The 11,353-nt window shown below is 38.7% G+C and overlaps 1 protein-coding gene and 1 long non-coding RNA gene across 3 annotated transcripts in view; both read right to left on the bottom strand.

The window, feature by feature from the left end:
• Window positions 1-1,499, bottom strand: part of LOC101166068 (calsenilin) — a 31,929-nt gene extending 30,430 nt beyond the window's left edge. The window contains exon 1 of one of the 2 annotated variants that reach the window (XM_011481841.3): window positions 966-1,499. In XM_011481841.3, the coding sequence (XP_011480143.2) occupies window positions 966-1,208 (243 nt within the window). In that variant the 5' untranslated portion in view covers window positions 1,209-1,499. The remainder of the gene's footprint in view (window positions 1-965) is intronic. The other variant, XM_020707706.2, reaches the window with a different exon arrangement.
• An 811-nt stretch (window positions 1,500-2,310) lies between these two features.
• On the bottom strand, window positions 2,311-10,343 carry LOC110016069. The gene is made up of 2 exons (XR_002874369.1): window positions 5,353-10,343; window positions 2,311-5,279 (listed from the first exon to the last, which is right to left on the bottom strand). It is a non-coding gene; the product is annotated as an uncharacterized LOC110016069 (long non-coding RNA).
• Window positions 10,344-11,353: the final 1,010 nt, after the last annotated feature.

The raw sequence follows: 11,353 nt of genomic DNA, 5'->3' as shown, positions 1-11,353 counted from the left end.
TGCAGCATCCAGAACGTTCCTCCATAATTCACACTCCACAAAACCGCATCAATAAAAGATCAGAATAGCAGCTGCCATGCCGCGCTTTGTGATGACCTCCGCTCTGCAAACGATGACCAGCACTAACGAAGGGCACGACATCTTCAAAAAAGTAACACATTAGCATACAAAACCACAAAATGCCTGTCACACAACAACACTGAAAGATTCATGAATCCATCATCACATGTGTCTCATTCATACATGCAGCACGACATTTTAGAATTGTCTCATCTATTCTTCCAGTGTATGTTTATTCAGAAACATTTTACATCATTTAAAAAAAATATCAACACAATTGTGAGAAAATTGCACCAAAAATACCTGAGAACTCATCATATTTTTTGCAAATAAAGAAGCTTGTTTTTAGGTAGAAAAAAAAAGATCCATTCTTAAAATAGGGGGAAAAATTACTGAAAGGGTCTGATCTTCATGTAATATAATTGTTTAAAAAAATATAGAAGGCAGCTGAAGTGAAATAATGTCCAACGCTGCCTTCACAACACTTTGAGGTTCTGGGTTTTTTATCTTTCTCCAAATGTTTAGTACTGTCAAATGTATTTATGTTTTTAATGTGTAGCTAAGCCCTACTAAAGCAAATCAAAAAAAACATGAAACAGTTTGAACACATATTTTCAAAACATGTAAAATAACTGCACGGTTTTATGAAAATAAAAGGACTAATTGAAGATAATTATGATCATTTTTGTTCCAAAATAACTAGTCTGCTTTATATATTTTAAGCAATAATTTTAATTCATTTAAAACAGCCTATTTTTTTAATAATAAATTTGTAATTTATAAATTGTTTTTTGAAATTACTTGAATTGGGCTCAAAAGTCAAAAAGTTATTGAATTCCTGCAGAAATGTTATAACTAAAATAAGCTTATGGGTCAGAGTATAAAGTATTTAGATTTTACTGCACCTGCATTATATTAGGATGTCCGTTTTTGCCTGGAAGAAACGTGTGCAGTCCTCCTCCTGCCCTCCTCCAACCACCCTCAGTGAGCTGCACAGCAGTGTGGAGAGACAGAAAGGAGGAGCAATCCTGTCTCTGAAGCAGAAGACGAACGCTGTGGCGCTGTAAGCATGAAGTGCTGAAGCACAGTGAAAGCTCAAACCTGAAGAAAAATGACCTGACAAATTCCAGCAGATGTGTAAAGTGCATTTGCTGCTTTGAAAAGATGACAAACAAGCAAACCTCATGGAGCAGAGGGAAGGAGGTGCAGAGGGGCAGTTTGCTTTGTGAAAACTGTTATTAGAAGTGCCAGATAATATTGTATACTGCTGTGAGGATACGTGAGCAGTTTCAGACACTGTGTCTCTGTGGAAATTAAAGAGGAAGGCTGCTGTCTGGATGATCCGTCCCAACAAAATAATATTAAAAGAAATATTTTTACAGCCTCTCATCAGACAAAGTTTGAGAGTGAGAGTCTTATTCTTTGTTCAAAGTCTGGATTTAAACGTGACTGCAGTAGAGCCCTGCGCGGGACTATTTTCTTCATCCCGCTCCCGCCCGCGCCCGCTGAATTTTTGACCAATCCCGCCCGCTCCCGCAACGTATGCGTTACACTCCCGACCGCTCCCGCAATATGTATGTCCACTCCCGCCCGCACCGGCAAAACTCAGAGAATTTAGTCCCGCACAGTAATAGAGATGCATTGATTTTGTATCGTCCCCCGTCCCGCAGGAAAAAAAACACGTATTTTTATTGATATTATTAAAGAGATTCATGTCCTCCTCCAGCCTCATCTTTTGATGCATTCCTCTTGTGTAATGTGCAACTTAAATATTAAATATATTTTCACAAATCCTGTTCGGTTAAAAGTGTCCCTGTGTGCGCGCAGACAGACGGCCTGAAGCGCGCTCTTAGTAAGAGGCGGGGCGGGGCGCACCCCCAACAACAGGTTAGATGACAGAGGCCATTGGGCGTCTCTACCTGGTGCCTTCACGGAGCTTCAGTACATAAGAATCCAACAGCCGCTCAGCCTAACGTAGTCTGCTAATATATATTCATGAGATATTCATGGCAGCACTGATCCCGCGGGGTTTATTTTTTGCCGCCCGCTCCCGCCCACAGCACAATTCAAACCGCCCAATCCCGCGAGATTTGGGTTGGGTCCCGCGGGACCCGATCCCAATGCAGCCCTCTAGACTGCAGGTGTTATTGTTGTTGAGGCAGAGAAGCAAAAATGTTTAAGAATGATGCTCTTTTACAGCCAACACAGTTGATTATTGTTTATGTATTTATCTCCATGCTCTTCTTTGTCTTTTGGAAACTCGCTTCAGCGGTCCGTCAACCTAAAACCACCATCCAACTAACTCTCTTCTGTACACCCAGCTCACTCACACCAAAAACCAGGGGGGTGGTAACCAGTGACTTTTGGTAAAAAATTATACTCCACAGAAAAGGCTTTTAAAAGCGTTTTCAGAGCGGCAGAAGTTCATAATTCGCCTTTAAGTTGTGAGCGTGAATGCTGGCACGGAGTAAGCCACCCCCTTTTCCATCACCTATCTGTTTGCGCTCTCCCACTAGCTTACAGCCGCTCACACCCCCAACCTAACATTTCCTGTGCAACAAAAATGGCCAACAACATTGGAGCTATCCAGCCGTAGATGAGGAAATGACATTTTTGTCTTCAGCCAAAGATCCAGATGTGGTCCCAGAGCCTGACTCAGGTTGCAGACCCCTTACCTAACATGCTTTTCTTGCACTCCAGACTCTCTGTAGTCTGTCATGGACTCCTCCTTCTGACCTGCTTCTCCACAAGCATCCTAAAAGCAAACATTCCATCTGTGCGAACAAATAAATGTTGTAGTTGGTTTTACTGTCCTTTCTTGCACCAATTCGACATCAAACTGACCTCAGAAAACAAGACATCAAGACAGGCTGTTTGTGGTCTGTGAGACCACAGCATCAACAAGACGTCTCTGAGGAACTGTCCTTGTTTTGACTTTGCAACTTGAAATTTCATCCTGTTACAGCGATCACTTATGCTGCATAACCTCAGCTTCACACTTGCTTTGAAGGAAAATAAATATATTCAGGAAGCTTCTTATATGCAGTCCCCCCTGTAGCACAGTATGATGGGGGGGGGGAATCCAGTGACAATGGAAAACTTCATAGATCAGAAATGTGATTCTTAATAGAAACATAGAAATGAAAAAATGATAACACGCTGATGTTCTCCAAACCTGGATAATTATTCTGTCCTTGTACCTCCTTCAGGTTCATCTCTTTCCTGCAGACACTCGGGTTGTTTTTAGACTCAAATTTCCACCAAAGATCCAGTTTCCTGAGTTCTTTAGACATTAGCTATTAGTTTACCTGAGAATGGAGGCTGTTTGTTGCAGAAATAACGACATCTTTTTCACTTTTAAAAAAACATTTTCAGCCTTTTTATGTTTCACATTTTGCTACAGACATGTACATGCACACATTTTGAGCTGGAATTTGTTGTTCTTAGTGAGAAATTTTAAAAAGGTCATTTACTTTTATATTTCCACAAATTATGCACGATAAAGAGCAGTCATATGAGACTACATGAACTTCAAATAAAGGCTCTGGCCTCCAAGCTATGTTTTTGTTGTTGTTAACTTTGGTGAAAAGAATGAAAAGGAGGGAATTTTGCACCAAACATGTATGCTAAAGTAAAAAAAAAAACATGTATGCTAAAGTTCCCACAAATATCCATCCTTGGTGTCACGTAGAGAATGCATGGATTTTCTGTAATATTAGTTACACAGGATTAAATAAAAAAATAACCTATGAGAAAAAAAAATCCCTTGTGATGATTTATCTGTCAAAAATCAGAACTCTCTCACCCCTCTGCCGTCTCCTTAATTCTAGCCATTCTGCATTCTGGTAACATTATCATTGATAATTTCAAATATTTTGTTTCTCGTTTTAGGTTTATTCTCCCTGTAATGTTAAAAAGAAGAAAAGTTAAGTCCGTCTTAAGTCAAATTTTAATGCAAAACTCCTAAAATATTTAAAACAAGCGCAACTATTTAAAAAGCAAAAATATAACTAGATGGCTTCACTTAAGTGCCTGACTTTCATTCATAAAGCTTATTGTATGATTTAAGAAAATATTTTATGACTACTGAATCTTGATTTGTCTGATCCTTCGTCATTCTTCTTGGTTTGAACTACTATTCATGTTTAAAGTCCAATATTTTTTTTTTACATGAGTTGAAAAAAACAAAAGCATTGACTGCTTTATTCTTGAGTAGAAAGTAAAGAAGCACAGCTTAAAGTCTTCATTTTCCCTTGATGCTAAAATGTTGAACCCACAAAGCTGACAGGAATCATAAAGTCAATGCTATTTAAAGATTTAATTAACTTGATAATCTGTCTTCTCTGTTCATTACACAGCCTTGAGTTTTGTTGATGTCGTCATGGGCATTCTTTTATTTTTCTACCACTGCAGGTTACAGGTTAATTACGGTCTGCCCCGCCATTTTTCTTATTTTCCTCCAGAGTCTCAGCGCACAGGGAAGGCAGCAGATGAAAGTTTCATATCCTACTGCCTCTCTGCTTGTTCCAGTCATTGCACTTCATAACTAATGCAACAGACTCCTCATGCAGCCCATTTCTGCAACTGCATTCTATATTGCTGCAGCCAGCTGTAAAGTTTATGACAAAAAAATCTAAGATGAGTCTGAGAGCTAAAAATGAAAAAGCCACAGAACTGATTTAATCCTTTGTTTGTAAAGTCCAGTGAAAGCCACAAATGCCCTGAAGTGATTATATTGACACTGCTCTATCAAAGTCTGTCAAACTCATGTTTAAAACTGGTTAAACATGAGTTGTATGACTTTTAAAGATTTTTCTAAACATGTAAAGTGTTGTGTATTGTTCATAATGTAAGGACTGGAGGTTTGACTATGGATGGAAAAGGGAATAGGATTATTATGAGGTAAGAAAAATGGACTGAGTGACAGCACACATGATGCTACCAAAGAGGACCAGACCCTTGGCCAAAGCATACACTTTATTTACAAAAACAGTTAACAAAACATGGTAACGGCCTCTGAGATACCAGATTAAAAACTACTACAAAAATATATAAAAAGTTCTAAAAGGAAGAAAAAGTTAAAACACAGGATTAAAAGCAGATTCAATTAAGAAAGTCACAAGTCTAAAACTGAGGGGCGTCCTCGCCCAGCCGGCTCCTCTAGAAGATGGACAGGGATCCCTCCGGTCACACGCATCAGGACCTGTGGGCAAAAGCATCTGCCAGTACCAAAACGACTACAGCTGCCCTAGGCTATCCTGAGGAGTGTGGCTACACTTCCAATTTACTCACATGGCAGGCAGAGTTCCCCTCTGTCTCTGCGTGTGTCCAGCGTCACGCATTCCTTTCCCGTGTCACTTCTGGCTGGGCTTCCTCGACACTCTGCGGCTCCTGCGTGGAAAAATAAAGCAGCAGCACCAAAGGCACTCCAAAATGCAGGCTTATTGCAACCTTCTTGCTTATTCCAACCAGTCTGCAGTGTTGCTTTTCAGCTGATCAGGGAAAGTGCATCAACGGGGCGTGTCCATTCGCAGCATGCAAAAATTTGTAAAAGCAAGCACAGCAAAACATGCAAAAAACTCTCAGAAAACCATGCAATTTACCAGTGTATGCTCACAATAAGAAACTGGGCTAACAGGTCATTGACATTGATGACTGTAATACTTTGGTTTGTCATCACTACTCACAACACTGTTGCCTCTCAGGTGAAGAGCAATATGAAACCCCCAACAACCGTTTAGAAAAGTTCAAAGGAACCATGACTGTGAAAGGACATACTCATGGTCTGGACAATGACAAAGTGCTGCTAAGAGGATGTACCCTGAAAAACACTGAATGGTGCTTTGGCCTGGTCATCTTTGCAGGTTAACTCTTTTTAGTTGTGTAATATTCATTTTAACATTTCAAATCATATAATTAGTGGTTGACAACGTGATTCATAGTTGATAATGGTTCATTTTGAACAATCTGATTTGATCCGATTCACTGACCTAAAGTTAAGTAAAATTTAGACAGAGATAAATACTTAAGTACTAAACAGGTGAAGTTTTCCAGTATTTCTTGCTAGATAATCAAGTCAAAATTAAACATGTGTACAAATAAACAAAGAAGAATTATTGTCAAATCCTTTTACTTTTAGTTCAATGGCCGCACGTTTTGTTCGTAGACAAACAGACTTAAAATCTTCCATAGTGACACATTAATGTGAGCGTTTTGAATGCGGCAGCCCGAAACGTGCATTTCCATGGACTTTTGTTTGGAAGCAGCCACTTGAACACATGTTGCAGAGACTAGTGTGAATGTAGAATAAGAAGTTTACTTAGTGAAGTAAAACAAATAGTGCTTTTTTTCCCCCATTACACTTAACTACCAGGCTCAGTTACCTAATGAGAGCGCTGTGGTAACCGCAGATAGGAGCTTTGGCTTTGTGTTGCATTCTCACACACCAGAGACCATCACAGTCATGCAGATGGGCAAAAAAATTGTGTATGAGCTTGTAGCTGTCCTGGACCTCAGCAATAGGCGGAAGAGGATGTCAGTCATAGGTGGGTAAAAACTAATACATTAAAATAAAACCACCTATTGATAGAGGAGAAAAAAACAGCTTTTTATGAACAAACCATTAATAATCATTTTTTAATATCATTTTTTGATTGCAAGATAATGGATAAACTTTACACGCGTGGTATTACATCCTACTAAATGTATACATTTTTTCATCAAAACTGATCCTCATTGCTCTGAGTTTTGTGTTTTATTGAGATAAAGTACAACTAACCTGTATATCTTTCCTTTCCTTTTAAATCCTCAATAACAAGTTTATCAGCCTCTAAATGCAAGAGGTTGAAACATCATGAATCTACTTTTGTTCATGCATAGTGACTAATATGCTTTTTTACTAACTTTTTTTAACGGTCAAAAAGTGTGCAGCCCTGAAGGAAAAACCTCCCTCTTCTGCAAAGGAGCAGACACAGTTGTCTTTGAGAGACTGCACTCCTTCAACAAACTTAAAGAAGCTACCCAAGAACATCTCAATGTGAAATGTACAACTGCATTATTTTTATTCATGCAATGTAGACACGTTGTGTAACACTAAAAATAATATTTTTACTCTAACCAAAACAGAAATACGCACAGGACGGCCTACGGGCCCTAGTTTTAAGCTCTAAACAACTTGAAGAGAGCTATGTGCAGGGGTGGAAAGAGAGACTCCATGAGGCCAGCATCGCCATGGAGGGAAGAGAGGAGAAACTTGATGAACTCTTCGAGGAGATGGAAAAAGAGATGACTGTTAGTGCACCAGCTAAATGTGTCTCTAAATCAAAAAGTTTGCTAATGAACTCACACCCACAGTGGCCCTGAAGCACATTTCACTTGACACAAAATCATTTTAAAGACTTACTGTCAATTACAAAAATATAGATTAGTGACACATCCGGACACGTCTGATGATGTGCACACAGTCATTTAGTCATTTCACATATTTTAATAAATCTGAAAAAGAAACAATCATAAATGTTAGAATGTTAAAGGAACATAATAAATATAAAAAAAAATAAAAAAGTATAGTTACATTGACTTTAACATGTTCTTTTTAACATTAGTTTTGTTTTAATAATCGTGGTCTTTCAAATGTTTTTGTGTTGCGTGATTCGCTGATGAGATTTTCACTTTAGGACCATTGAACACACCTCAAATGCTCCTCTATTTAAATGCCATTAGCTACTCTCATATCCCCTACTTTCAGTCCCTTTCCTTGACCCTTGACTTGTTAATTTTCTATTTTTTCTCTCTTTTTCTTAACAAAATGGCTAAACTTTCATTTACACTATTACACTATTACATACTTTCATGTAAACTATTGAGCAACTTGTTCAAGCTGACATGAAAATCTGGATGTTGACTGCAGACCAAAAAGGTTGGTGCCGTTCTGTTTGCCATTTGGAGCTGAATGAAACATTGTGACACATTTAAAGCTTTTAATAATGATAAATTAATCAAAAACTAATTCCAAACAAGGCCTAAAGACACACTGGAAGTGGTGCTCGAGAATCTTTTCATCATTTAACCTAAATATGGAAAGAAAGACAAGGCAGCCATACTGGCTCTGGATGCTCAAAAAGCTTTCGATATGATAGAATGGCCATATCTCATAGCAACGCTGAAAAAATTCGGTTTTGGTGAGGTTTTTACAAACTGTTTTGTAACTGTTTTCGTTACCTTCAGGTCAGACACTGTGTCAGGGCGTGGTGTCCAAGCCTTGACCTCCCAACTACACACCCCCTCTATGAGCTCATCTCACTTCCCCCTGACTCCAAGCGGATCATATCTAAATTTGTTTCTTGGTTCTCTACTGTGGTCCCCTCTGACTCGATTAGAGATGCTTGGGCTACAGATTTGAACTGTGAGGTACCTGACGGTTTCTGGAATGAGGCACTGTCTAAAATTTACCGCTCCTCCATCAGTTCCAGACTCAGGTTGATTCAGTTTAAGGTTCTGCACAGACTGCATTATTCCAAAACGAAGCTGAACAAAATCTTTCCAGCTGTCTCGGCTACCTGTGACAGGTGTAAAACATCAGAAGGTACGCTGGGTCATTTATTCTGGTTTTGTCTATCGTTGCACAGTTTCTGGAGTAAGATTTTTAAATGCTTTTCTGATGCATATGATAAGGATAACCAGCCCAATAGCCACCTGGCCATCTTTGGATGTTCTTCACAAACTTCCCATTTGCCACAACATATACAGACAGTTCTACAGTTGGGAATGGTGGTGGCCAAAAAACGTATTCTTCTAAACTGGAAATCAACAACTCCTCCGTCCTTTGAACACTGGCTGGCTGAGATCATATATGCCATTGGGCTAGACAGGCTGAGGCCCTGCAGATTTGGTTCACAGTATAGATTCAACACTGTTTGGAAACCCTTTCTGGTTCGCTGCAACATAACTTGAACTACAACACCGAACAACAGGACTACAATTGAAGAGGTGCCGGACCTGGGTCGCAAATGTAATTTTGCATCCCCCTCTCTTGTACAAGTTGTGTCTGACTGCAACATTTACTTGTGTATTTGTTTATAGATTAGTATGATAAATCTGGCAAGCTATTTTTTTTTCTTTTTCTTTTATTTATTTATTTTGGCCTCTTGCCTTTTGCAAGTGTCATGTTTTTTTGGGCTTGTTGTTATTTTTCCCCTTTGACTTTGTTTGTTGTTGTTTTACATCATATGTTCACTTAAACTTGAAAATAAAATATAAAAAAAAAATCAACTTTGTTTGTGTGTCGTGGTTTATTCCACTTTGTTGTTGCCACAGATATGATATGATCCATCAAAGCAGAGTTCATAATCATGTATAAAAGCGGTCAACAAAAAATACTGGGCCCTGTGCACCCTCTCTGTATCAAACCAACAAACCAAACTAACACCGGTGACAGGTGTGCCTAAATGACGTCTTAACTAATCACGTGACCAAAAAAAGGGAATTATAAACAAACATGATCATGGCGACTACAATCAGCTAGAACTGGATGCTGTTCAAAAACCACTGGACCTGGACTGCTCAAACCTGGATTAAATTATGATTTAGATACTAAAGAATACATAAACCCAGTTTCTGATGTGTAAAAATGTGAAATTGAATGATTTGAGTTGATTGCATTTTTCACACCAAGATCACCTAGAACCTTCACTTCTGCGAAGTATAACTCTATTTACAATTACAATAGTAATATCTTTAGATAATAATAAGTGTAATAAATAAGTGTAATAATAGCTATCCATTTTGAAGAACAAGAAAATGTTTTTTTTCCATTGCTCTCATAGGTTGTCAATCCCCCCGCCCTGGTCAGCACACGCCTGTTTTCCAGAGGAGGTGGTATGTCCCTGATATTGTGGATGCCACTTTACCGGCGTTGGTTAACGTAGTATCGTACCGAAGGTAAGTGCCTTAACCTCTGTTCAGTGAGCTGAAGGCTGGCCATAGTGATGGGATGTTGATGTCTCAGCTGTATTTATCTGGACAAAAATAATCAGAATGAAGAACTGTTAAGAATAAAAATGTATCATGTAAACATTCATTTTAAATTCATTTCAAATCATTCATCTCTATGTTAAAAATCTGATGGAGTGGGCTTTACAGGGTTAACAGAATATACTATGCTTTAGACACAGATGAGCTCCTTAAGGCGCTTAAATCATGTAAAATCGACTTTTTAAATGTAATACCATGTTCATTCCTCTAAAAAAAAAAAACAGCCCCAAAGCAGTATTTTGATCCATTCAGGCATTTCTGAGTATTCCTCTAAAACCTGTTCTCTGAGTATCAGCACCTCCCAATCCATGAAAACGAGCGGATTTTCATACTTGTGCAAAAATAACTAATTTTTCTCTTTTTTTAAATCCTTCTTTAGTGTGCAGAAGGTTGTCATATATATGCATGTAGGCTATAGAATAGCATGATATATATACCCTTTAAATCTTTTGTCCCCTCTGTCTCTCTTTAGAACTATTTTGATTTGGGGGGGCCTGAAAACTGGAGCCGGATTCATCATCCATGAGGATGGGGAGATTATGACCTGTGCCCACATCCTGAAGGGGAACTCCAGAGTGGAGGTGGGCGACAGCAACGTTGTTTTACTAAAACTTCAATTTCAATGTTGGAGGAACAGGAAGAAGGTCTGAAGGTGTCCTCACTGTTTTCCAGGTCCAGCTTCAGAGTGGGCAACGTTTCCCTGCCACCATTGTAAAGATGGACGTGGAGGCTGACATGGCCCTTTTAAAAATTAATTTGTTGGTGAGAATGTGCTTCCTCTTTGTCCATTTCTAATTATCCTCCTCCCACCGCCTCCTCCACTTCTTACTCATTCTCCAGTTTTCTTTCTTGTCCTCTTCCTCTCCCTTTTTTCTCTTTCCTTCTTTTCAATCCACTGCCCTTTATTTAGAATGAGTCAGTTCACAGCTATGGATGTCTTAAGGCACTACCCAAAGCACAAGAAAAATCAAATCAACTTTGCTTATTACAGTTGTTATATTCAAAGTATTTAGTCAGCCACCAATTGTTCAAGTTCTCCCACTTAAAAGATGAGAGAGGTATAAGAAAAAAATAAGGATAATAAAGAATATTATAAAACAAAAAAGATATCAGAGAAGAATGGTTAGTTATTCTGAACAATAGAACGGTTAAGTAACAGCTGTTTATTTCTCTATAGCAGGGGTGTCAAATTCATTTTAACCGCGGGCCACATCAGAATAGTAGTTGTCCTCAAAGGGCCAGATATAACTTATACATGGAA

The sequence above is a fragment of the Oryzias latipes genome, chromosome 12 (genome assembly GCF_002234675.1).
Source record: "Oryzias latipes chromosome 12, ASM223467v1".
In the NCBI taxonomy this organism is placed as follows: Eukaryota; Metazoa; Chordata; class Actinopteri; order Beloniformes; family Adrianichthyidae; genus Oryzias; species Oryzias latipes.
Note: the sequence above shows the minus strand (reverse complement) of the source record. Positions and strands in the feature narration are given on the sequence as shown.